Source organism: Hippichthys cyanospilos, chromosome 11 (assembly GCF_059441005.1).
Source record: "Hippichthys cyanospilos isolate Australia breed blue-spotted pipefish chromosome 11, RoL_Hcya_1.0, whole genome shotgun sequence".
Lineage (NCBI taxonomy): Eukaryota > Metazoa > Chordata > Actinopteri > Syngnathiformes > Syngnathidae > Hippichthys > Hippichthys cyanospilos.
In genome coordinates this window covers 9,430,931-9,457,644 of record NC_142379.1, presented here as the reverse complement: position 1 = coordinate 9,457,644, position 26,714 = coordinate 9,430,931, and the positions used below count along the sequence as shown (strand labels likewise).

The following is a 26,714-nucleotide window of genomic DNA, read 5'->3' as shown; positions in this document are numbered from 1 at the left end:
TCCGCGCCAATGTAATTGCTTTGTTGAAAATGTCTATATTAATTCGATTTTCTACATTACTCACACCCACTGACCTACTTCTATTAGTTCAGCTAACTCCATACGGAACACCAACACAACTGCATGCATGGCCCATGTGTATTCTATAATGCACTGTACCCTTTTTACCATTAAAAACCACTTGTATTTACACTTTCAAAATGATTGTAGTTATCTAAGTAACGACTATAAATGAAAGTTATGTAGCGAATATGAAATCCTCCAACTATTGTTTTACGTTATTGAATGTGTAAATCGTTAAAAATGTAATGCTCTCAAAATAAAAATTCCATTCGTCCAAGTGTCTTATTTAGCTTTTGAGCCAAACACGTTAAACATTATACCAGGACTTTTGTCGCCCTCTGGTGACCACAAAAAATATTTTGCCAAAAAAAGTCAAGCGACTTGGAATAATTATTTTAATTGGTTAGAAATGTGTTTGTCTAAAAAAAGTGTATGAAATTTTATTTAATTTCCCATGTTAACCTCTCCTCTTGAAGTAAATGACAGATACAACCGGGATTTCAAGCCATGAGACTATACGTTGGAGAACATCCTGACCAATTTTATTACTTCTAAAAGGGATTCTACTTCAAAGATAACCAGTCATGTCATCACAAAGGCATCGTACAAATACAAAAGTCCATTCTTGGTAGAGAAAGGTGCACGTGAACAAGGGATGCGTTTGCTTGGATAAATTGAAAAATAAAAGTCATTCCTGAATATACTTGATCCTGCAGTTAGAAAGGTACACTATGTTAATCTGCGCACACATTTTCTCATCCTTTCTATCATAATGACGCAGCAGGCTGCACCAATGGAGCACATTGCCCATAACTGGTGGCTAAACAGCAATAATGCACGTTGTGATGAGCTTTCGTGACGACAGAGGAAAAAAGGAAATGTTAGATCTGAAAAAGGACAAAAGTGACTTTAATTGCTTGTTTGAGTGACTTCCTTACTCAGGCACACAAGCACACACACATTCACACACACATGAAACAGTCATGAAGACAAATAAGCACTCGTAAAATATCATGCGCCTTGTCAATGAGACCATGAATATTGACGTCAAGTCAACATGAAGTTTCCATACGGGGGTGTCAGGAGGCTCATTTGGACGTCAGCTTTCAACAGACACTTTTGGATATTAAAAAAATGTTTTCATTCCACACACATTCTGTTCCAATAGTGAACGTCCCATCTACTTTCCGGACATAGCAGCTCGATCATATGGAGCTTGGACAACTTGCTGGGTAAGACATCGCAGTGGCGGCCTGCAGCTCCTTGTGATTCTGTCCTTCATCGGTGTTTACTGGATTTTAGGTTTGGCACCACCTGGGGTCTCGTCGGGTGGGAGGGCACCCCCGTGGGCCAGTCTTTGTAGGCTGCATGAAAGAAACAAAATGATTGATTGGAGTTGGGGGGGCGCGGAAAAAAATATCCTTTTGGAACAGATCCAGGTAACGGACACAATAATTACCTGTGTTAATTTACAGTAATTTGTTGTATTTAAGTTACCCAGTAATATTACAATGAATACTTGTGTAAAGCCTTGGATATTACAGTACTTCACTGTTATTCTACAGTAGAATCCATTTATCAGTATGTTGTTGTGAATGCATTCACAGGATTTTGCTGTATTCATTACTGTGAAAGTAACACAAAACTAACCAATAATTTACTGTGAAATCACGGCAAAATTTTAACACTGTAGCTGCACAGATTCATCAAGCCACAAGATGGTGCTGTACTCACAAGTCATTGATATTGTCAATAACAGCCTGGATCTTTGCGATGAAACCATCCACTTGTTCCTGCAACACAAACAAAATTTTACTCTCATGAAATATGCAAATGAAGGCCTCAACACCAACAATAATTAAATAAAAAGGTTTACCTGATGCCGTCGGTAGAAAAGTGGCAAAGAAAAGAGAGAGATCACACCTGTGCAGAGGGAGGGGGAGAAGCCAAAATATACATGTGAAATGTAAACAAAGATGTTGCTAAATCTTTTCAAAAGTGGTGCGGTACCGATGATGAAGAGCGTGAGGCCATTGCACAGATCTCCCAGGTACGTAATAAGATACATCAGGACCAGCAACTATAAAGCAAGATGAAAAAATATATATACGGTAAGTTTTCATCACCCATTTGAAAGCAGTTTACCTAGCAGCAACAAATATGCTTTCTGAAAGGACAGTTCATTTTTCTTTTCCATTCCTATTCTTTGTAGTTTGAGTCGCTATAATGCCAATTGGGGAGAATTTAGAAAATAAAATTCTAGCGCAGGTTTTTGTTGTGTCCTATCTAAATCTAAATGAAGTTCCAGTGAGATCATGTGCCACAAAAAGCATTACGGCATCAATGGGGTCAGTGTCCCCCTTCCTACTTCATAGTCAGCTTATCCCAATATGGGACATGAAGGTCTGGGATTGGGAGGGACTCCACTTTATCCCGCGCCATCTACGTATACCCTCCTCCTCCTCCTCCTCCCCCCAATGCGTGTCATATCACATTCCAGCCAGGTCAGGGTTGACATTGGAAGGTCCTCAGGTTAAGGCACAGCCAGACAAAATGTACTGCTAAAGTCCTACAGCCCTCTCTATGTATAAACATATGCTGTTAATAGTCCGAGGAGTCAATTTAAAGATGGCAGATGAATAAAGGAAGGTGCGCTGCTTACAATTAACAAACATAGTTGCAAAAAAAAAAAAAAACTGTGGCAGAAAAGTGGTCAGTTTATATTTGTCAGTTTTTGTGCCAGGCAGCGTTTGGGTGTATTAATTGCTTGTTTTTGTGTTTTCTTCACATGAATTTTATAAAAACATAAACTCTTTCATTTCCACTTAACTCCTCACAGAATAGCTGATAATACATTCATCCATTTTCTAGAGCTGCTTATCCTCACAAAGGCCACAGTGTCTCATTCCAACACAGCTTTAGCAAGGATTGTGTTTACACACACAGCTTTGACATCATATGAATATTTTTAAAAGTTTACCCCTCAAAATAAAGACAAATATACTGGTGACACATGATGACTGAAATATGTAGATTCGGCATGACAGACGCCGGCAGTAACGTGGGCCAAATTTGGTAGCTTGACACTAGGCCTGGAGCGAGCATAATGAGAAGGCCACTGCTGTCACAGCCAGTGATGAATGAGGAGAAAGTTAAGATGGATGGCATGCAAAATTAAAAGAATTAAAGAGAGACATCAAAAAGTTAAGACGTAAAGGTGAGGCATTCATAAATGCTGGCCATTTAAATCGGCCTTCTTTCTTACCTTGAGGGACTCAAAGAGGTTTCCGACAAAGAAGAGTTTTTTCAGACTGTCCACGGCAGACAGAGTGGCGACAATGACTTTCTGCATGTACAACTCATTCTGTTCTCCACTAAAACTGATGTCCATGTCCAAATATGACCTGACACACACATTCAAAAGATAAGAAAGTTAGAACCAGCATCTTTTTCAAAGAAGATGTTCAAAACAACAGCAGGATCAAAAATGGACCTTAAGTCATTTTGACCTAACTTTTCGGGTTATTCGTTAAACCCATGAATTGGGGGTTGTTTTGTGGATTACTCAACGGTTTGAGCTAAATGAATAACCACAAAAAGTTGAGTTAGAGTGACCAGAGTGGAATGTCCCCTTCATGAGCCACACAGTTGCCCCAACTGTTTTAAGAGTACATGTAGTTTTGAACAAGACATCAGTCCACTAAAAAATGCCTCTGGGTGCCTGAACAATTACAGTTTTAATTAATGACTTAATTTTGAGCGTCATCAATTGAATTCTATTTCCATTATTTCTTTTGGATTGGAATTTTACTGAAAGGATCAAGTTTATCTGGTCAAGTTTAAAGAATCAAAAAACACCGGGGAGCTGACATTTCCAGCAGATGATTAAAACATGTAAAATTTCAAAATGCAATGATTCTGACATTTCTATGTGATTGCAGCTGAATGTGCAATAATTTGTGTACAAAAATAATATTTGTCCAAGTTTTGGACCATATGTTTGTTTTTCCTTCTATGGGGTTTGAATTATGCGCTAGCTTTAGGTTAACCAACATTTGTAGGTTATGTGGTTTTATTATATGCATTATTACATATGTGCAATTCAAACAATAAACATCTGGAAGTAAGATATGGCTTGCATCTCAAAAAAAAAAAAATAGATGGGTCACTCAAAATCCAGGTACCAATGTACATAGGTATATTTTTCACTTACTGTATACTTCCCATCCATACACGTAATAAAACCAAAAGAGCTTACTTGAAGGGGTGTTCTCCATCGCCCCACTTGAGGGCATGGAGGATACTGTAGTAGATGCGCACTGATATGGTAACACACACGATGGCGAGGGACACCGTGGAGACCACAGTGATAATGCTGAGCTGGAACAGGCACAGGAGACCCACAACGAGGCCCGTCAAAACCATTCCCGTTCGCTCCGTGTCCTTCCAGTAGATCAGGTCCATGACTGGAAGATATAGGAGATGGAATAGAAATTAGAGTAAAAAATACAAGGTGCTAAAGTTTAATTTATACCTTTGGCTTTTCGTAAACACAAAAATTCAATTTATGAGCACTGTTAATGTGAATACTGCCTAACATATCCATCCATCCATCCTCTTGTCCGCTTTGTTATCATGAGGGTTGTGGGCATGCTGGAGCCTATCTCAGCTACACCCTGAGCAAGCTGCCAGCTGACCACAACGCACACAGCGATAAAGAACCATTCACATCACAAACACAGCTACGAACAATACCGAGCATGCATGTATTTGTAGTGTTGGATGAAACCGGAGACCAGGTGAAAAACAACGCTGGAGAGCTGAGATTTTTGTAGGTGTTATTCGGTGTAAAACAATTTCAGAATCATTAGGATGCAGTAAGTACTTTACATTTTGAACATGGCGAAAGATCAATACGTTCCAAGATGGCAAGGGGAGCAAGATGGCTATAGTAACAGTAGGGGGGGTGACCTGATGAAGCAGAGTGCCATTCAGCCTCCCACCATGAGACGCCAAAGCGGCGAAGAGGACACATACAGATCCAGCTCGAGCTAATTTTAGCCCTCAGATGACAGAGCGAAGCAAGCGGTCGAGGGGAATTTAAATGCAGCCTTTCAAGGCACCTGCTGCCAGGCGTCAGCACCATTTTCTACACCCGCTTGGTTTCATCTCGCTTCGTCACCCGGCAACAGCTGCCTTGGCGACAGAACAGTCACAGTGTCACAGAATTATGAAGCTGACTATGTAATTCAGTTTCCTAGTTTTTCTATTTACTAGGAGAATCATTTACTGAGTTGTGGTTGTAGATTTCTATCATATATGGTTTTTCACAATTTTCTTTACTAACGGAACTAGACAAAAAGGGGCAAACAAATACAGTGCATAACAACACGTTAACAGATTGTTAATCAAATTCATTCTCATTTCAGTATTGGTCTGTCCCTACATTGTCAGTTAATACTGAAAATGTTAGAGATAATGCTGTTGAATGCTCAAATGTAGGAAAAAAACTGTTGTAAACCTTCTCTCCTCATTCTATGGGAGTCGTACAGCAATATCCTGCCACAATTTTGAAAGTCTGCAAAGTGATCATTTTCATACACATTGGTACATGATGGCAATATAAGACAAAATAGCAACTTTAACAGTGCAATATTTGTTTTTTTTTAATTTCTTGAAAAGTAGTGATTTTGGAGATATGAGAATTCCATCTGACAGTGACACCATATAACTGTCTGGAATGCTTGTGCTTATCAATCAGCCCAAACACTGACACTTTCCAGTGGAATAAACAGATACTTCCTGGACTCGGCAGTGAGGATTATAGGGAAAAAAATAACAGTAAACTAGCGTTTGTTTGAACGCCTGTTGGCGTTTACACTCAGCATGGCCTTTGTATGTGTTCATGTGTGCAAGGGCAAGGGGGAGGGGGGAACATTCAGTTTGCAGCAGGTGACAACCATTTGGAACCGAATAAACAACAGTGTTACCCTGATTGACATCTCAGATTTTTACAGTGTAGTGATGTTGTAAAGTATCCAAGAATGGCTCTCGTAAAGCATTCCCTTTCAATGATACAAAATGCTGTTATGACTACCTGTCATCTAGCATAGAGGAAAGTGTGCAAATTAATTACATCATCAAGTTTTAATATAGTAGTTCATACCACAATGATGCTTGGAAACATTAAATTATAAATCAAACGCCCAAAAAACAAAGTACTTATTTATAATGATTAGTCAAGGAGGCAAGAAGAGTTTACCACTGGATGCTCTGCGGCACTATAATGTCTGTCACAGATCAGGCCAGTTCTAGCACTACGTTAGAAAATAAATCTGGTACGGCGGCTCGTGCTTATCTGTTTTTGATAATATCACCCATTTTTGAGCACAATTGCCGTTTTTTTTTTCTTCCTGGTGGCCTTTGACAATGACAATGTTAAAAACCAGTTAATCGAATTTTACTTTCGATCACGATATTGGCTGCCACGATTAGTTAAGATGATCCTCAGCAATATTGACGTTTAGAAAGCTGGCTACCTAGACATGTCAAATCAAGCACTTTGTCTTCCCACCACCAGGGGGCAAACGCAAGTTTAAGACTTCATTAAGCTTAAGAAATAGCGAGCTAATCTTGCAGCAGCAGCAAGAAGAGCAGCAGCAAGGCTTGGTTTATGTGAGATTCGTGCGGCTCCATGTGTCAAATGACGTAATTTTGGCAAACACGCCCCTCTATGCGGCCAGATTTTCCGCAAGGGGTACCTTCCGGAATTTCTTTACTGCGCGGGAAACATGGCAGACGAACTATTGCTTGTGGAAGCTTGCAGGTACAAACACCTGATTTGGCTGAAAAAGACTACAGTGACCTAATACTGTAAGCAACTCCTTTAGACAGTTTCTCATTAAAAAGTAATACTGTATATTAAATGATTACAGATTTTAAAAACTTGCAAAAAAATGTGTTCTTAATGACCAACAGTATATTTTAAATATAATCGTAGGTCTAGTTATCAATCAGTTATATTACATGGGGGGGTGGCACTTCTCCAGAGCTTGCCATGTTTGTTATGGCTACGAACAATGGTAAATGCAGCACCTCCTGCGTTCTGTAATAAAAAAACGGTCTAAATCTTACACAGTGTCCCTTTAACAGTCGAGTGGGAACTGAACCCATGCAGCCTGCGCATCACAATTTAGTATTCTGATAATTATACAGATATTTACAACAGAATATTTTACACATTTATTTACCCCCCAAAAATAGTCAATCAAACTACAAAGCTAAGCAGTCCACCATGATAAAACGAGGTCTGGGGACATTCCTACTTTTGCACAAACCGCACCACTAGAAATTATCATCACAATGTTAAGACACTGTTGGTTGAGCACACCTTTCATTTTTTTCCAATTTTCAGCCAAGTTCTCTCACCTTTACTGGCCATTTTGGCTGCCGTTTCGCCTCGCTACCCTCGCTGTCCCGCCGTGCTCCCCTCGACCCCCTTGTGCTGTTTTTGGCCAGGCCCTGCTCGCTCAGCAGCCCCCAGCTCAAACAGCCCAAAATAAATCTTTCCTACTGCGCCGCCCACTCCCACTACTGCAATGAAAGGGTTTTTCTTTTAACTCATAAAGATTATAGTCACGACAACTACTGCAAATTGTTTGGTCAAACACAAAGCCTTTATACCAAATCTACACAAAAGCATAAAAAAATTCTTAAAGTGGGTCATAAAGCGTAGCCATTTTGCTTACTAAGTCAGATATTAAAACAGAACCAGCAAAATATCACGTATTAGAGGGGCGTTTATATATGTTAAGTTAGCGGAAGTGTTAAGCTAGCGGCTAGCAAACAACAAAAGGCCGCTTCACTTAATATTGATGAGATTTAAGTAAATAGTCATAAAAAAATTCTGAATGACAATAAAGAAAGTTTGTCACCAGTTGTATTGAGATGATTAGTGATCTCAAACATTGGCAGTTAGATGTGTATGTGTTTGTGTTTGCATTACCACTGCAATACAAAAATTATTGAGGGGAATTTATCAGCATTATTTCTGGTAGCTCTTAGTTTAAAATCAGGTTAACAAAGACAACCATTTTTAATTAACATTTATAAATCACACATGAGTGAGTTAATAAAAAAAGAAAAAAAAAGGGGGAAAAAAAAACTGTGGAATCCCAGTGAAGGTAACCGCAGAAAACAGTTCATGGCCAACTTAGCCACTTCTATTATTGGTTATATTAAACCTATTATTGGTTTGATGCGCAGTAGCAGACCCAAGTGTCAGAAACATGAAGCGGCAATAGATTCATGTGGTCTATTTATTCGGGACACCCTAAACTCTGTCAGCAACTTTGCTGCACATTTATCAAAAGTTCCAGGGTTCACAGCAACCCCCAACACACCACTAAAATAAGCCTAGCTTTGTTTTGAATGGCCTTCCACTTAAAATGCCACAGAACAGGAAGAAAGGATGCTATCACAAACTGCAACATGCCATCACAAAAACGCAAATGATCAAGCTAAATGCATCTTAACTGCTGTACTCAAAAGGTGAGGCACCAATGTGCTGAAGACCTCAGCCTAAACTAGATAAACATTCCAACAATTAGTGGATTCTTCCTGAATCCAGGAGAAAGTTGCCATGGAGTCACAGTGAAAGAGCAGGACCTTTGAAGTGTGAGTATCTATCTGAGCTTGCTCTTGAAGGATTAAAGTGAAAGTCTGATCAGTTTCTACTCAAGACCATTGGAAGTGTCTATCCCGATAAAGATGGGGACATTTAGGAAGTTGCAAAATTTTAAAGGCACGTACCTGCTATGTGTGGGCACGCTGTGGCGCTGTCTGAGGGGTTAAGGGCTGAGTAACAACATTGGTTCAGCAGCTTTTCCTGAGTATCTGGAGAAACGGCGACCGGCGACGTGGACTCGGGCTTAGTGGGATGCAGGGACTCTTCTGAAATGATGGGTGACTCAGGTTCGGAGGTCGCCGAGGATGCTGCTGCTGGGAAAAAGGGATGACATCACACATCACATCACTCCATGACCATCATCAGTGTACTCCCAACTGTTACAATGGTCTTTTGTGAACTATACCAAATATAAAACTTTTTTATGGACTTGCAGCATACGCTTTTCTGAAATATTTAAATTGTTCTAAAGTTAGTTTTTGCAAAGATAATACTTTTTGAATGTGGCACGGTGGATGAGTGGTTAGCACGCCCGCCTCACAGTTAAGTGAACTGAGTTCAATTCCAGATGGCTTCAGCTTTTCTGTGTGAAGTTCACATCTTCTTTCCGAGCCCGTTTGAGTTCTCTCCGGCTTCCTCCCACACTCCAAAAATATACATGGCAGGTGTAATGTGCTCACTAAAATCTTCCTTAGGTGTGATTGGCTGTGTGAATGGTTGTTCGTCAATGTGTGCCCTGTGATTGGCTGGCAACCAGTTTAGGGTGTCCCCTGCATACTGCCCGAAGTCAGCTGGGATAGGCACCAGCAAACCTCCGACCCTTGTGTGGAAAAGCGACTATAGAAAATGGATCATCTTTGAAGATCTTTTAAAATTTCACGTAGGTACCTCCTAGAGCAGTGTTTTGAAAAACACTGTGTTCCATGAGAATTAAGTCAAGAGTGCTGTGAGAAATTATCCATTTTTTTTTTGTTTTTTTGGAAACTGTTGTTATCTGAGAGATTAGTTCGATGCAGCATAAAAAAAATCTAAAAAGTCTTTACCAATAGGTGGCAGCACAGTACTTTGAGAAAGGATCTTAAGGGGTGTTAAACTGTGTTTGATGACACAATTATAAATCGCTGGCTTGCTGGTGCCTATCCCAGCCACCTCAGGCAGTAGGCGGGGACGCCCCAGACTGGCTGCCAGCCAATTGCAGACCACTGGTTTAGAGAAAGCTCCTCAAATTACTTTAACAATGTACCTTGACACTAAAAAGCCTCAAGACGGCTGCAAAGCGCTACTTTTATTTAAATGAAACTCTTCAATTCATAAACATAATTCATTGGCACAAAGATGTAACAAAGCATTATGTTTGCCTAAATGAAGACCCTCAACTCGCTTTAACTTCAAGGCAATACACTAATATATTTGTTCTGAGCACAAAAACAGCAAATAACAGTACTGTAGGTTCCCTCCCAAAAATCTGTAAACATGAATCTGTGAGCTGCAAATACACAGGAGAACACTGTACACTTCTCATATGAATTATTTAAACCATTCTGTCTGGCTGAATGGAATTGATTGTACCTGAAAGTATGGGCGGTTGAGATAAAGTTTGGCTCATACTGCTCTCCTCACTTCTGATGCCTGCATCACTCTCCTGAGTGTCTTGGTCCACGGTTTGGGGCGATGGCTGCATTGTTACGGTCTCAGTTTGCCTCCTCATTCTCCTCGGGCTTGTAGTCCTGCTGTCCATTCTGCCATCTTCCTCATCTGCCCGACTCAGGCAGCTTTGTGGCTCCCATTCAACGTCAGGGGAGTCCAGAGGCGTCTCTGGGGTGTCCGTACGCACTAAGGAGGTGCGACTTCCCCGTGAACCGCCCCTGCGCCTCTCCCGGTGGGAACGCGAGGCCCCCACGGCCTCTGGCTCGGCAATGGCGATGTAGGAGAAGGTCAACTCGAGGGAGTTCTGACGCGGCGTGCCCCAAATTGATGGGGAGGAGGCCAGTGTGTCGTCATCATCGTATCCGGCTTCTTCATCCTCCGACCAGTCCCTCGCTGTTTGCAGTTCGTACAGCTCAGACTCCTCGTTACCACCTGGAGGATATAGTGTGACAGTTAAAAAAAAAAAAACTACTTAAATAATTGAGTTATTGTTTAGAGCCAGTGTTAAATTTGAAATTGTTCAAATCCACCGAAATGTAGCTTCTCAATAGCAATTATTCTTTGATATCTGTGGTCCTTCATAAGAGCGGATTGTCTTGTTTGTTTAAAATTAAATTAAATTAAAAAATATTTGTATGACAGCCCAAACTTTTGTAATCAATAATTCCACCAATAAGCTACTGAGTGTTTGAATTCTGACTACCGGTAACTTTCCTGTTGGTTAATAATCTCAGTGGGCGATGGGGTTAATAATTTTGTTAAAAACTTCAATGCAAATAAATTTTAACAGATTGCTCGACTAATGGAATAACTGATTAAATAATTAAAAAATGTTAGTATGAAAGGCCAAATTTTTAGAATCAATACTTATCTACTGAGTAACTGAATTATATCGGTAATTAACTTTGCTTCCTTGACAAAATCTTGACAGGCAAGTAGTATTGTTGCTACAATCGATACGATTCAATCCTGGGACTGCTTGATTGTGAGACATTTATGCCAACCACAGCTTGATTGTACTTGATTTTCAATGTAATGTTTTATTTCTTGGATGTTAAAAAAGGTTAAATACAGAATATTATTGTAACGTTGACACCTTGTATAAATTGTAGTGTGTATGATTCTCAAAACATTTGTTATTTATCATCATAGGACCTGCAAATGTGGGTAGCCTTTAAAAAAAGCCCAACTTGCCCTAAACGTTTTTTATTTCTTATATTATTCTCAAGTTGTATCCCAGGAGAGGTGCACTTCATACAATTAAAATCTATTCTGAGTGGAAAGTGCAATAAAGGAGACAAACTCTTTAATGTCATCAATTTGTACTTCTTGCAGTTGTAATTTCCAGGTCTCAAACTCTGTGTCAGTATGTAACAGCGCTTCTATGAAGATTCTTAGTGACAAGATACTCTGAAAAACTCCTCTGAAGTGTCTAATGTTTGATGTTTGAAAAGAGAGCTGAATGGAATCACTTGAGGCTCTTCAAAAAAATTTAACAAGAGTGGTATGTCAGAGTTGCACTGTTATTTACAAAAAATAAAAAAACTCCACTGAGCCATAAGTCAGAGTGTAGCTTTCATACCGTCGGTGCATGGGGGCGTTGAATCTGGAGTGGAGGCCACTGAGCCATATTCCTCTGCAAGACAACAAAGAGCAGATTGTTTTTTTTATGATTCCTCAGAATAGTGGCAATAAAATAGCAGGTATTACATAAATGGTTTTACATTCAATGCCATTATGCCACAGTCTGCCTTGCAATCTCAAACCTGTTAGCACAGAGGTTTTGCTAGTCATAATAATCTACATTAAGGCCTGTAACTAATTGTTCAGCCATTGTTTATGTAATACAGTATTTTCAAATTACAGCAGGGTCTGACAGCTGTATGTTTGTACTGAAAGTATGTACGAAGTATCGGTCCAATAAAAGATTCAATACATATTTGGATTTATTCAATGTACTCACATCTTCTGAACCCAAACCACCTTTCTGATATGAATCAGTTTTTTTCTACACCCTTAATAGTTACACCCCCCCCCAAAAAAAAAAAGATTAAGCAATTACAGCATTTTTTCTGTCCCATGTAGAGAACACACAAGTATAAATAAGTGTGGGTTGCCAGCGAACAGTGCTGCTGCAACCTTTCTGTTCAGCCATGTGTTTATCAAAGGAGGAGCAGGAGCGAGGGATGAAGAAAAGGCAGGATGAAGAGCAGGGCCAACATACGATACTGCTAGCAATAGAAAGATGCTGAGCTACAGCAATGAGAAGCGGGAATATGCTCTCGCATCATCCGGAAAGCGAGGAAAGAAGAGCAGACTCACGGCAGTGGGAGAATCCTAAAACCTGGCCCATACTCCATCAAGACATCGCTGAGCCCTCCCAGCGTGGAAGACACCCCCCGGCCCCTTCCACTTTCATGTGATGCCAGGGAATCGTGTGGTAAACCCTCTAGTTCTTCTCCCGTGGTCCTTGGTGATGTGCGTGAGCAGCTTCCTGCCTCCAGCTCCGACACTCAGCAGCCCCGCCCTGCCTCACACCAGCATCCCCCTCATACGCCCCCTCCTCCTACTCCGACTGCCTGCTCTCAAATCAGCGCCGCGGCTGCAGCTAGCAGCATACACTACAGTAAACACAGAGACACATGAGAGTATGGCTCTGGTCTGAATGCCTGGTTTTCACAGACGTCATATGAGCATCTAATGGGGGGGAAGAGAAGATGTCAATAATAAATGAGATGAGAGCACACAACACATGGACTGTATGGCTGTATGGTGTTGTGCTTTAGGCACAACTTTGCATCTATTTTTACATATTTACAAAATGTGGCCTGGGGGGCATTTGACATCTGTTTAAATTTTGAAGTCCCCTTCCCCCTCAAAAAGTTTTTTATTTTATTTTTTTAACCTAGCATGGTTAATATTTACCAATGTAAATTATATACTTGAGGCTTCGCACTAGAGGAAAATGCTGCATGAGTGGTTTACATGTGTTCACAGAAGTTATTGTGTCATTTAGGCAAGTTAAGCAAAAGCTGTTTTTTTTTTTTTTTTTTAAACAACCTATAAATATGAGATTTGTGTTAAAACTGATTCATGATCAGGATACACCAAGTTTTCCAGTTTTCTCTAACACACCCGATTCAAATTATTAGGATCATTTTCAAGCTCTTGAAAAGCTTGCTAATAGGCTAATCATTGGGTCCACTGTATGTTTAATCTTTTAGTTTTTCAGATAAAGGACAACCCTACATTACAGAATGAAGATTGTTAATCAATATTTCCATATTAGATAAGGATCATTCACACAAGCACAAAAAGGTAACATGAGAGGTGAGAGATGGGATGTTCTACAGACACACCACAAGGGAGAGGTATTTAGCTGCTGCTCATGCAGCCCATGAAGAAGTCTTTCTTTTTTTTTTAAGCCTACTTTTTTTTAAGCCTACATTGAGTTGTTTCTGAATGTGTTAAAATTATTGGTATCCTTAAAAGGGAAAATCAACTCAAACAACACACAAGATTCTTTATACACGATAAACAAACAGAAACTAAAATATATTTAATATAAAGCCAACTAATATTTAGTGGTGTACTTGCTTTGCAGAGGTGGGGAACTTCCATTTTTTTTTTTTTTTGCTGGTCCGACAGTTATCAGTGCCCTGCACCCTTCCGTCATCTGGATCCACCATTTTTTTTTCACACTGAAAATTGTAATGTGGGTCTTTCGGCTCATACGACGACAGTGCCATTTACACTGATCATAATAAGTATGTCTGATTAAAATGAAACTGAGCCTTATCTAATGTTGTGATCACATGCAAATCATCCTGTAAGTGCATCACAAGTCAAGACCATCACATGCATCCAGTTTGTAGTGTGAAGTCTTAATTGGGAGTTTTACAAGGCAAACTGCCAAGCTTAAATACATTTGTCACGCTGCTAGTGACCAACCCTGATTAAAGGTTTAGTTCTGTTGATAGACACATAGAAAATAAGAATCAAATGTGTACTCCAATGATGTTTCTGCAAATGTTCCAAGTCACAATCAGTTTGCTTTAAAAAGGTAAGAACATTTCGGCCATAAACAAGAGGACACAACCACCGAAATCTACAGTAGTTTTTATCACTTGTAATTACACAATGTTGTATTTAACAATATACATGCTGAATTCAACTGTTTAAGAGACTACATTAAGAAGTATAAGTAAGCTTTTTATCGTATTTTTAATATTTAAATATATAATAGATTTATAAAATTATATATATATATATATATATATATATATATATATATATATATATATACAGTATATATATATATTATATTTATGACTTTTTTGCATTGGAATATTTACTTTGTATTTAGTACAAAGCAGCAATGGTGAACAGAAGTGAACAGAACAACAGAACTGCATCATCGAGATTTAAGGAATGCTTTATATTTAATACAGTGCAGTGAGATTCAACGTACCAAAACAAGCATGCTTCATGTTGCCATTTTTTGTGTTGTTCCAGTTCCTGCATTCAAAAAATTTGTCATGCCAAAGTTTCAGTTTTCCACCTGCCGTCTGAGTTGAATGGGTGACTATTGCCACTAAATTCATATTATATTCAATGGAATGGCTCATGTGTGCAAACAAGTCATCTAAGTGATTGTTCTGCAGATGGAGGGAGGGAGGAAGGTGAAGGGGATAAAGACGCTGAAATAGACAAGCCAATAGAAGCTTGAGGCGAAGAAGGAGGAGTTAAGAACGCACAGACCCAAAGAGTTCCGGTCAAATTAGCAGAGTGACATAATCTAACTCATTGGTGCAGCATGCAAGATCCTGTATGACCACTGTGTTTTAGTTGAGGTTGATCTGTTTGACTTACATTTGATTTGGGTCCACCTGCACATCAGTTGCCCTGGACCTGTTGAGGAAGACTCAGGGCCGGCGGAGGGTCACCAGCAGGAGGCGGCGGCGCGCGGCGGCCAGGTCGAGCAAGAAACTCGAGCAGCGTCTCCGAGGCGTGATGAGGACAGCGCGCAGGGCGAGCAATGTGGAGGTGCCCTCCTTCCTCCGCCAGCTGGTTAAAGAAACTGAAAAGATGGTGACTTTCTTTTTCAAAGGCGGCTCAAGAGAAAAAGGGCACGGGGAGCAGGACAACTGCGATGAAGACGACGACATGCCGAGCCCGTACCTGGAGAGGCCCATTCTTGAGAAGCACGTGTCCGAGGGGGGGTCTGAGTCAGGGGTCAACTATGCGGTGGCCAGCATGCAGGGTTGGCGGGCTCAGATGGAGGATGCGCACACGTGCATGCCTCACATGATGGGGGAGCTGAAAGAATGGGCCTACTTTGCAGTGTTTGATGGCCATGCAGGGAGTACCGTGGCCCAGTACTGCTCCAGGAATCTGTTGAACCACATCCTCGCCACAGGTACTGGGGCATAAAATGAAACTGTAGAATTTCTGTCTCTCACAACTCCATTACTATGATACAGTATGATTCTTATTATAGACTTTACGTCTAGCCAATTAAACGGGTCGATTATGACCATTCAAAATATAGAAAAAAAAATCCATTATGCTGCTAACCCTTGGATGAACAACAATGGCAGCACATAATGTCCCGGAATTAAACAAGATTGTGTTTCTACATCAAGAAGTTCCTGGTCAAGGTGCAATATTGCTATATTAAATGCCACAGCTAACTGCAGTAATGTCAAAATGCCCCGCATTTACCACAGGTGGGGTCAAAGCAAGTGAAGACCCAGAGCAGGTGAAGGAGGGAATCCGCGAGGGTTTCCTCAAAATCGATCGCCACATGCACAAACTGGCCCGCGAAGACAACTGGGACCGAAGCGGCACCACGGCGGCAGCTGTTATGATCTCGCCACAGTTTGTGTACTTCATCAACTGCGGGGATTCGCGCACTCTCCTCTGCAATGACGGCCAACTGGTCTTCTACACTGAGGACCACAAACCCTTCAACCCCAGGGAGAAGGAGCGCATACAGAATGCCGGAGGCTCCGTCACACTGCAGCGCATCAACGGCTCGCTGGCCGTATCCAGAGCGCTGGGCGACTTCGATTTCAAGGAGGTGGACTGGAGGCCCCAGACGGAGCAGCTGGTGTCGCCTGAGCCCGAAGTGTACGAGGTGGAGCGGGCGGCCCGGGACGAGTTCATCGTGCTGGCGTGCGATGGCGTTTGGGACGCCATTGGCAATGAAGAACTCTGCGCCTTTGTGCGCAGCCGCCTACAAGTGTGCGACGACCTACGAGATATTTGCATGCAAGTCATCGACCTGTGTCTCTACAAGGTAAGCCACAACAAAAAAGCCCATTTGTTTCATTAACATCTTCGTGACATTACTATACAGTAAGGTAAGACAAATTATTCAAACAATTATGGCACTTCAAATATCATCTAAACATATAGAGGCCAAATGCTCAGTATTTGTCAATTGCTTTAATGTTTGAACTTTATGCACTCTAACCATTAAAAGCAGTCGTATACATGTAACACTGATATCATTATTAAACATGACTTTATACCATAACCTTGTATCTTTTAGGATCTCAAACATTTTGTCAATGAAGTCATTTTGCAGACCTGTCATTCAAAACAAAGCAAATCTTGTTTTACAATGTTTAGGTGAGCAATACAAGGAATTCATCAATCCGTAACACAAAAAAGATGGCAAATAAGGATTAATGTCAATTTAACTTCATGAATAGGCCACTTGCATTCCGGGAACAAAAGAAAAAAGTTGTTTTATATATTTATTTAACCCCTTTTTGTAGGGATTAGATGCCATGCTGGACCGTGCAAAGTAAAAATATGAATATAATTTGTACCCATTTAAATGCATTGGGAGGAAATGTTAGTTTATTCCTTTCTTAATCAGTATTTTTTCTGCTAAAAAAAAATCTGCATCAGCCTCAAAAATCCCTAGTTGGGCCCTACTAAGCAAGTCACATAAGTTTGTTATTATAGTATAGTGCAGGTGTACCTAATGTGATGTAACAATATATACTGTAGTAACAGGCTCTATGATTATTTGACAGCTACAACAAGTTTTTTTATGAATGGGAGCTGTGTATTGAAGGGAGGTAGTGGTATTGCAGTGACGTTGATTTGTAAGTAGATTTGTTCAGCCTCTCAGTCAAGAGCGTCAACCTGACACTATAAATAGGTGTATGCAGTATTATGGTACGCTCAGGGATTGGACAACACATGGCTGGGATTAACGATGAATGTGAGGTAGTGCTGGTGCTCAATATACACCAGCTCAGAAGCATCATCCAGCCCAAAAAAGGTTTTCTATTTATTGCGCCTTAAAATCTTTAAAGTCGGTAGACTCATGGGCCTCACTTATCTTTGCCTGTGTGATGACATCATTGAGGATGTGCATGATGTCACCAGCATGCGTCGCAGAGTGTACTGGATTTCAGGGGCGGTATGGCTCAGTGGTAGAGTCGTCGTCTCCTATGTGTGGATTCGATCCCCCGACCACCGTGACCATGTTAAAATGCCCTTGGGCAAGACGCTGAACCACTAGTTAACTGCTCCTGATGCTGTGTCATCAGTAGGTAAATGTAGTGTAAAGCACTTGGAGTATCAAAGGTAGAAAAGCGCTTTATAAGTGAAAGTTCAATTACATGCACTGCCGTCACCATTTTTAAGGTATAAATAGGATACAGGTACTTGAGATAATTATTTAAAGTGCCCTACAAAGCTATTTTGTATTGGTCACTTCTTCAAATTATTGCTATTATGACATGTTACTTAAACACTAAATCATTGTCATTATTGCAACTTTGAAAAACATTGATAGTGAGTCATATCAATTTTCCACGGTCACTTTATCTCCCAATATTATTGTCGCCCCCTACAGGGCAGTTTGGATAACATCAGCATCATTATTGTGTGCCTACCGGGCGCCCCCCAGGTGTCCCAAGAGGCACTGCAGCGGGAGGCGGCACTGGAGGAACACATTGACATGAAAGTAGAAGGTGCACCTTTCAATCAAAATTAAAAAAAAAAAAAAAAAGTCGTTGTTTATTTGTTTGTTTTTTGTAATCTAATTTCACATACAGAAATTATCACAATGATGCGGTCCAAAGATGAGGAACCAGACCTTTTGTATGTGATCAAGTTTCTGGCTGAGGAGGAGATACCAGGACTTCCGCCAGGAGGCGGCATCATCAGCAAGTAAGTACTGAAACACAGAAACGGATTTCGTCATAATGAAACACTTTAAAATGTGGTCATTCAATATTTATCACTATGCAGGCGTGATTGCATCATCTCTTCGTATCAAAAACACATCGCAGCTCTCAGGACTCATGAGCCAATGGTAAGCTATCTTACAAACAAAGAACTTTTTTTTTTAACTCTCTGATTGGCTCCAACATCCTAAAGATGTGAAATCCTATAAATGAATTCAGTTTCTATAAAATACAGCTCATAATGCTGCTGTTTTGCATCCTTTAAGGACACTTGCAGATCAGAAGGGGAACCCTACTAAAGGCATCACCATGGAAACAATTTAATCAACATCTTTCTTCAAGCTCATCCAAATTTCAGAGCTAATTGACTGCAACAAAAAAAATGTAAGTTGCCCACCTCTGGTTTTGGCAACACTTTCCTTTAATTTCTGGCCCATTTTTAAACTTTTACTTTACACCAATATGAATCGAAAAAAAAAAAATCAGTTGTAGACAGTCCATTATATAATTTGGCCTTTACAATGTTTTTGATTGACAGTATTAGAGAGGGATTCATCTAAAAGTTTACTAATGTAGTTAATACATAGTGAAATGTGAAACCACTCAGCTTAATGCAGTCAATTTCAACTTTATGTATAAAAATTGCCAGAGAAGTTGTATCAAATTCTTACGTTCTCAAAAAAGTATGCAACTTAAATATTACTACTCTGTGTATACTGACAAATAAGTAATTTCTAATGTGCTTTATTCAATTATGTGAAACGTGTAAATATATAAACGAGTAGCAATATTTAATAGGAATAGGTATGTAAAAATTTTAAAAAAAAATTCAAGAAACCACTCTCGGTGTAAGATTCCACTCCACTGCATACATACAAACATCAATCAAAATGTATCTTTATCATCTTGGTAAATGCTGAATTTTGGATAGAGCTCCTGTATTGATGTCATTAGATTGTGTATCTAATGATGTGACCCAGGAATATACACATTGTACTGCACACAAGACAATAAACAACATGCCCTCGGCACCTGCTGTACGTTTCTGTGAAGAAATACAACGAAGACAATACTCTCAAGAAGTTGACATTAAGCTGTCAGGGTTCAAAAGGGGAGTAGGAAGCCACAACACGATAAAAGAATGCACACGTGTACTTGAGGAGGGTGACGGATACACAGAATTAGCACGTGGTTTATTAAAAGAACTTTGGAAGACTGTGTGAGGAATGACATCACAGCTCATTTAACTTTATGCCAGATAAATACTATAACCTCTATACCAGGCATGTCCAAACCCAGTCCTCGAGGGCCGCCTATCCGGCATGTTTTGGAGGTTTCTGTCCTCCTAACACACCTGATTCAAATGATCAGCTCATCAGCAAGCTCAGCGGAAGCCTGACAACAAACCTGATCATTTGAATCAGCTGCATTGGATGACGGAAACATCAAAAACATGCAGGATAGGCGGCCCTCGAGGACTGGGTTTGGACATGCCTGCTCTATACAATAAACATAGTGAATGTCCACCCAACAAACTGACCACAACCTCAAAATTGTGTTTTGGATGCCACTATATAAGTCATAAGGTCTTAAAACAGATTAACTTTGGATTTTGATTTAGTTAAGAATTTCACGCAGTCCCAACTTATTTTCATAAGGAAAATAAAAGAATCAACAGGGTCTGAAGCAAGCTTAGCGGTACTCAAAACCCAGAGTTAATGATACTTACTGTACTTTCACAGATTCATCTGGATGAGGCCCTTACATTAGTTTTTCAGTGGGGCGCGTATGAGGTGGTGTCAAAGGGGTGCGCGCATGACCCCAGGGAAAAGGCTTTTTTGTCCTGTGAGGTGTAATTGCAAGAGTTTTTTTTTTCCCCAGGCACTTTGATACACTTATTTTTTCTGTTTTAGACTTAGCTGTAACCTGTATAAATGCTTTAAAAAATAATTAACAGTTGTTGAAAGTTGATTTATATTGCTTTTTTCTTTTAACATTAAAAAGGATACAGGTTTAGGTAGACATACCATTTTTTTGATAATCTTATAGTATGATATTTGAACATATACCTAGACTCGAAATCAGAGGACAGTTTAAAAAAAAAAAAAAAACTATTCAAAGAGGGAGATTGGTAAAGTTGAAGACAACTTGCAAGTTTGCTATTTAAGTCAGAAACTTGAAGTCAAAATTAGCATTTTGCGGGCCACATAAAATGATGTGGCGGGCCAGAGCCGGCTCCAGGACCTCGGGTTTGACACCTTTGATCAAAGTACTTTGAGGAATTTTAAAAAGTACAATTTTTATTTGTTTTTTGGTGGCACGGGGACAAACCAAAACAGATTTCATACAATTTACTAAGAAAGAAATCTAAAACTCTCCATTTCAATCAATAGTTTGGTTCATACATAAACACTATTATCATCCAAATACTTACGTGTCTGACATACAGTAGAAGCAAGGTTGAAAGTGCACACGATGGTCTTTGCCATGTGTCTTCAGAATGTGTTGTAAGGGTGCGTGGTGTGAATCGGCACCTGAGTATTAAGTGACTCAGCAGAGCCTTTATTGGTCAGAAGTTCTTTGTCACCCAGTCATTCCACAAAAGTAAGGACAACGAAACCACACGCGGAAAAAGTTCTACGACAAGACAAAGAAAAGTGATAAGGTGAGTAGCAGTTGCGTGAGTATTGTTTTGTAGTTTTTTTTTTTGGGGGGGGGGTTGTTCAGCAGGAAAATGTCAAGTGGAAATATTCAGCAGGAAAATGTCAAGTGGAAATGAAGTCTGCGTAAGGAAGACTATGTGCTTGGTGGATGAACTCAGGCAGGAAAATTAAATAAAGTCCAACAATGGCCATACTGGTATTCAAATGTCTAAATTGAAAGAATGTTAAAAACGGGGAGAGCAATATGACATTTTTTAGGGTCAATACCAGTACCAATTGCTAGTAATCGTGGGGGGCAACACCAGATAAATTGAGTTAATACTCATTTTCAGTCAAAGGGAAAATATTAAAATTTAAAAAAAAAAAGCCAACTCTTGATTTTGTTGTAAATGCCTTGTAAGTAAATGTCTATTGTACTTTTCAGATTTGCAAGAATATTTAAAATACATACATAAACTTTACAGATATTTGGAGCAAATGTGAATTTTCATTAAAAGGGAAAATAATTACATTGAAAAAGAAACACCAACTTTTGTCTTTGTTTAAAAATGTTTAACTACTTCGATTTCAATAATGTGTGTGTGTTTTTTTTAATATATTTGACAGCATACATCTTTGTTGTAAAATTAAAAAAAAGAGAGCCCCCAAGGGTTATTAACGCTTGTAAAATGTAAAATCAAAACTTAAAAAAGTAAATAGCAAAATAAATCAAGTTCTTAATCAGTTTTAATATTGGCCATTAGATTTTTAAACAAAGGCTGAAGCCTACATTCATCAGAATACCAAAAGTTGACTCTTAATCGGCTGCCTGATAATCTCCCTCTCTTTCCCTAATTGAAATAAGAACAAAACATTCAAAAATGGAAAAAGCATTTTGTAAACTTTCAATGTCAGCGGGGCTCAAGTATCGTTTGGGGGCAGTTATTGTTTCTCATTATGGAAAGCAACATATTTGTTGATGTGGCATGTGAATGCAAAATGTGTTACAACAAAAATGCTATTAGATAAACCAAAATGTTTACTATTTATATATGTGCGTGGAAACTCACTCAAATTGATGCTGTTCCAAGCAAAATGTTTGCCACATGTACGGGCCTCCAGGTGAGGACCAACTTTTCATCAAAAACACCAGTCTGAGACAGAACAAGTTAGTAAATAGGGATAAATAAGAATGACAGAAAACGTTAGTAAATAGGGATAAATAAGAATGCCCCATCAGAAGGTGTCCTCTCACCTGCAGTCCAGCGCCATGCCGCTGAACGTCGGAGACACCGGCTACGGCAGCCTGTCCGGACCGGGCCTCTCGGTTAGCGGGGGCGGCGGCTCCTCAGAGACTGCCGCTTTGCTCGTCCCCGAACTCGAGGAGGAGAACGAACGGAAGCAGGAATGGCGGCCCATGAGCAAGGAGGAGCTGGAGGAGTCGGCGGGCGGGCCCGGCTGGAGGAGGATCCGCCGCTACCTGGTGGTGCTCTTCTGGCTGGCGTGGGTCGCCATGCTGGCTACTGCCGTCGCCATTATCGTCACCAGCCCTCGGCCGGTAGCGACGACGCTAACCTGGTGGCAGAAGGCGGTCTTTTTTCAGCTGCAGACTGACTTTTTCACCGGGATGCCACCTGGGGAATCGGGGGCCGTCGATGGTAAGAAACTTCAGGTCAATAGTCAGTATCGAAATTGTGTGGGGCTTTTTTCACTCTAATGTGGGCAATCAATTACAAATTACCATCATGTGGTAGCCAATCACTTGATCTAATGAGGCGACGCGACTAATTTCCTTCTTCTCTGGAAAGTAGAAGTTTGTTTACTGCCCCCTAGTGTTACAGGTATAAATGACACACTAGTATACTATATTTTTTAAGTAAAATTAATTTCCGTTTGCAAAGATGTGTAGCAAAGCAATTGTATTGAAAAATAAGTTCGAATGAAACTATTTCTTTAACGTTAACACCCAGAGCTGTTAGTGATACGGATTATCCGTTAGTCCGTCACAGACAGACCGACGTTTTGCGACAGAGCGCCGAACGATGAAAACGTTTTAAAAATGGTATACTAATAGACCAACGAAACACTAGATTTCATCTGTCATTTCAATCCGTCGTTGCAATCATCACCCTCTGTGTCACCTGACGCCTTTGGTGATGGTTTATCACCCAGATAAATCTTGCAAATTTCTGAAAAAACAAAAAACAAAACAAAAACAATTGTCATACACTTGGGAGCACGAAAGTATATACACAGTATGTACAGCAAACATACATATATGCACCTAGGAATAACTGAGTATTAAAGCATAAGTGTGCAGCAGCTTCTAACCCGAGGACGGCAGGACTGTAAATGACAAACCAGCAAAAATAAAAAAAATAAAAAAGTAAAATTCACACCTATGGCAATATTTTAAAGTACAGTACTGCAGAAACAGTGCCCAGCTCAGCTTGTGAATTGGTTGTTTTTTTTTTTTTACCTGACTCTTAAGCACCAGTGATGTCATTTTCAGTTTACAGCAAGTGGGAAAAATGTATTTTTAAAAGTATTAATTGTACATAAAAAATAATTCTGTTGCCAAATTATTTATAGTCAAAATATTAACTTATTACTGCTGAAAAAGCTAAATAAGTGCACTGACCCTTCTAAAACAAAAAACTACATTAGTGAAATATAATTTAAAACTTAAGCCTTTTTTCAAAGCCTACATTTTTTTCTTCTTTAAATAAAGCACTGTGTGATCAGCTACCCTACCTCAAATCTTTGGGCATCAGTGCGCTCATCCTGAGGGGCTTGTTCAACCCGTCAAACACAACTGGGAGCGGGGAACGATCGCGGATGCTGCCACAGGTTCAGCATCTGCTCGAGGAGAGCGACAAAGCAAGTGAGTGAGCAAAAAGTTAAAAGTCCAAATACAACAAAAATACTAACTATAAAAGAAACAGTGATTATGGAAACAGGTGGACATCTTTTCTACACTCTGGAGAGCAAACATCAAATCAACAAATTAATATTTAGAATATACACATGTGCTTATTTCATCTCGCAGGCCTCAAAGTGGTATTGGATGTATGCGATGTGCAACGTTTTGACTCTCATGAAGACATGGAGGCCTGGGACTCCACACAGGTCTGAAATGCTCATATAGGAAAACTTTTGTAAAGCAATTTTATATTTGCTAAAATGTGTATAACCCTCTCACAGCGTGCACTTCGCTTTTGGTTGAGTCAAGGTGTGGCAGGATTTTTAATTTGTGACACAGATGAAGTTTATACTGAAAAGGTACCTACTGTCGTTTTTAGAACTTTTAAAATTAATATGTTTTGAATATTTGATTTAAGGATATTGGTATTGCAGACTCTGATGCTGTGGAGAAGTGTTTTGGAGGAGTTTAGTAAAGAAGATGAAGAAAGGTATTGTCAGTTTCCATTAGAATACATTGCAGAATTCATCAAATAATTCCAAACCACGATTTTTATTTTAATTATAACCATTAAAACAAGTTTGTTTGTTTAGGATTGTTGTGGTCAAGCAGATGCAAGAGCACCTTCATCCATTGAGGGTCTCCGGCCAGCAACTTAACGTGACCTTAATTGATGTAGTCCTGAGGTCTGTACTGCCAGCTTCGCCCAGACCGTTGTCGGCCCGCCAGGTGACCGACGCCATCGAGACTCACCTGCAGACGACTGAAGTCACGTGGCTCGGCTGGATGGTAAGAATTGCAATTTTTTTTGGCTTCCATTCAATGGACGTTGTCAGTCCTGTTGTGCACGCCTAGGCCATCTGGGGGCAGTGTAATACAGACATATGGTACATGAGGAGCTGAGTCTTCACTCAGGAGGCCACTAATATTAGTCCGACTTATCAGAGGTTAAACAAACATGCCCTTGATTGTTGTTTGAATTGTTTGTCTACCTTGAGTTGCCCCACGCTTTGTGTGCGTGAGGGTTATAAGATTGCAACACCAGAGCAGTCTGTTGGCCTGTCAGTGGCATTTCTCTATATGCAACCATTAAGATAGCTAACTTTAAGTCATTTTTTGCATTTATAAATATAGTTAAGTAGGAATGATCATAATAACATGACCTGAGGTCTAAAGGACAACTTGTTTCTCCTTAGGTTGGCGACAAAGCCCCTTCCGATTTGAGGCGAGTGCTGCTGGTGTTGCTCATGACACTGCCGGGGACACCTGTGATCCAGTACGACCAGTTTTACCCCACACAGGTTCAGTTCAAGCTTCACTCTTTAATTATTTGTAAAATGCTAAATGCAACTCTTCATTCATTTCGAATCCATCTTTTTCTTTTCTCTCCTCATGATTCATGTCAGGGAGGAAATGGCAGCAAATCGTCTGACTTCTCAGTGAGTAATAGCGTTATGTATATTTTCACAAAGTTATTGTGTTGGTAATCTTGACACTTTTATGGCTGCATCTATTGGTCCTGGAATGTCTAAATGATGGATTTAGTTCGTTTTTATGTCATAAAAACTGGCCATTTGAACTAGGGTGTGTAGATTTCTTTTATAGCCACTGTGAGAACATTTCAATGTCAGTCTTTTTTTTCCATTAAGGAGTTGAATCAGTTCTACTATTTTATACACAAATATCTGTACTTTTTCTTGTACAAAATGTTTTACCACAAAAACAGATGGTGCCACTCATGATCTTCTTCTTTAGGCGAAGTTGAAGTCGAGACATTCCACAGTGGCCCTCTTCAGCTCCCTCAGTCACAACAGAGCACGTGAAGAAGCTCTAGTTTACGGAAGCTTCACCTTCCTTCCCTTCAACGCCTCCTCCAACTTTACTCTGCCCCCTCCCTCCTCCTCACCTCCCCTCCTGGCCTTTTTGCGCTCGTGGGGCTGTGTCCACTTCCTGGTGCTGCTCAACGCCGGGTCCGAACCCCACGGCCTGGATCCCACCTGGGCGCCCAGACTGCCCAAGGCCGGTGTCTTTGTGGCCAGCACGGCGATGGACCGCCTGGGCACAGTCAATCTTGACACACTGGTGCTGCGACCCCGTGAAGCTGTAGTTGTCAAATTGTTTGAGCCTGGGAGCTACTCGTAAAATACAAAACAACGTTTTTTTTTTTTTTTCTATGAGATGCGTGCTTTTGAGTTTGAAATAAAAGGGTTACATCTTTTGCTGTGTTGTTTACCTCGACCAAAAAAAATGACCTTTGGAATGTTGCAATCAAATGGTTTGTGTTTGGAGAAGTAGAACTTGCTTAGAGCTGTTATAATTACTCCTACAACCAACCACATTAGTCTGTCAGTTGTTTTCCATTGCTCCGCAGTAAAGAAGGCCACTAGGTGGTGGCATAGAACTGGATTTACGTCTGTGCTGGCATGTTATGTCCAAGAGAACGTTGAGTATTCAGATGTAGCAATGTGTTTTCCTCAGAGGGCCGCATTAAGCAAAAATGGAAGCGTGCAAGAGTCACTTTGATTTATTTTATTTTTTTA

The 26,714-nt window shown here is 40.2% G+C and overlaps 3 protein-coding genes and 1 long non-coding RNA gene across 7 annotated transcripts; 2 read left to right on the top strand and 2 right to left on the bottom strand.

Annotated features, from left to right (window-relative positions):
- Positions 1-583: 583 nt before the first annotated feature.
- On the bottom strand, positions 584-12,888 carry rtn2a (reticulon 2a). Of its 2 annotated transcripts, none has more exons than XM_088426749.1 (10): positions 12,719-12,888; positions 11,979-12,032; positions 10,319-10,828; positions 8,875-9,063; positions 4,322-4,529; positions 3,329-3,467; positions 2,074-2,143; positions 1,940-1,986; positions 1,798-1,856; positions 584-1,427 (listed from the first exon to the last, which is right to left on the bottom strand). In XM_088426749.1, the coding sequence occupies exons 1-10, from the start codon at positions 12,747-12,749 to the stop codon at positions 1,352-1,354; spliced, it is 1,383 nt and encodes a 460-aa protein (XP_088282875.1). In that variant the 5' UTR covers positions 12,750-12,888; the 3' UTR covers positions 584-1,351. The 2 variants fall into 2 exon arrangements, with proteins under 2 accessions (XP_088282875.1, XP_088282876.1); XM_088426750.1 differs by having other exon boundaries at positions 8,875-9,060; positions 12,719-12,887.
- A 2,280-nt stretch (positions 12,889-15,168) lies between these two features.
- ppm1na (protein phosphatase, Mg2+/Mn2+ dependent, 1Na (putative)) lies at positions 15,169-19,640 on the top strand. Of its 3 annotated transcripts, XM_088427938.1 has the most exons (7): positions 15,169-15,442; positions 15,507-15,815; positions 16,126-16,697; positions 18,276-18,393; positions 18,478-18,592; positions 18,674-18,737; positions 18,876-19,640. In XM_088427938.1, the coding sequence occupies exons 2-7, from the start codon at positions 15,563-15,565 to the stop codon at positions 18,906-18,908; spliced, it is 1,155 nt and encodes a 384-aa protein (XP_088284064.1). In that variant the 5' UTR covers positions 15,169-15,442; positions 15,507-15,562; the 3' UTR covers positions 18,909-19,640. The 3 variants fall into 3 exon arrangements, with proteins under 3 accessions (XP_088284064.1, XP_088284062.1, XP_088284063.1); XM_088427936.1 differs by having other exon boundaries at positions 15,169-15,815; XM_088427937.1 differs by lacking the exons at positions 18,674-18,737; positions 18,876-19,640 and having other exon boundaries at positions 15,169-15,815; positions 18,478-18,596.
- Positions 18,447-22,977, bottom strand: LOC148415784 (uncharacterized). The gene is made up of 3 exons (XR_015867251.1): positions 22,507-22,977; positions 22,322-22,405; positions 18,447-18,599 (listed from the first exon to the last, which is right to left on the bottom strand). It is a non-coding gene; the product is annotated as an uncharacterized LOC148415784 (long non-coding RNA).
- On the top strand, positions 22,503-26,352 carry LOC148415783 (amino acid transporter heavy chain SLC3A2). Its single transcript, XM_088427935.1, has 9 exons — positions 22,503-22,909; positions 23,983-24,135; positions 24,301-24,380; positions 24,456-24,533; positions 24,609-24,664; positions 24,768-24,963; positions 25,371-25,475; positions 25,581-25,613; positions 25,930-26,352. The coding sequence occupies exons 1-9, from the start codon at positions 22,522-22,524 to the stop codon at positions 26,314-26,316; spliced, it is 1,476 nt and encodes a 491-aa protein (XP_088284061.1). The 5' UTR covers positions 22,503-22,521; the 3' UTR covers positions 26,317-26,352.
- Positions 26,353-26,714: the final 362 nt, after the last annotated feature.

Coding starts and splice junctions, on each gene's coding strand:
- rtn2a (XM_088426749.1), bottom strand. CDS start 12,749: ATGGGCCAGGTTTTAGGATTCTCCCACTGCC. Junction 10,829..11,978: donor AACGCCCCCATGCACCGACG/GTATGAAAGCTA, acceptor TATATCCTCCAG/GTGGTAACGAGGAGTCTGAG. Junction 3,468..4,321: donor GATGGAGAACACCCCTTCAA/GTAAGCTCTTTT, acceptor TGTGTGTGTCAG/GTCATATTTGGACATGGACA.
- ppm1na (XM_088427936.1), top strand. CDS start 15,410: ATGAGGACAGCGCGCAGGGCGAGCAATGTGGAGGTGCCCTCCTTCCTC. Junction 15,816..16,125: donor GAACCACATCCTCGCCACAG/GTACTGGGGCAT, acceptor CATTTACCACAG/GTGGGGTCAAAGCAAGTGAA. Junction 18,394..18,477: donor CATTGACATGAAAGTAGAAG/GTGCACCTTTCA, acceptor TTTCACATACAG/AAATTATCACAATGATGCGG.
- LOC148415783 (XM_088427935.1), top strand. CDS start 22,522: ATGCCGCTGAACGTCGGAGACACCGGCTACGGCAGCCTGTCCGGACCG. Junction 24,381..24,455: donor AGGCCTGGGACTCCACACAG/GTCTGAAATGCT, acceptor ACCCTCTCACAG/CGTGCACTTCGCTTTTGGTT. Junction 24,534..24,608: donor ATGAAGTTTATACTGAAAAG/GTACCTACTGTC, acceptor TTGGTATTGCAG/ACTCTGATGCTGTGGAGAAG.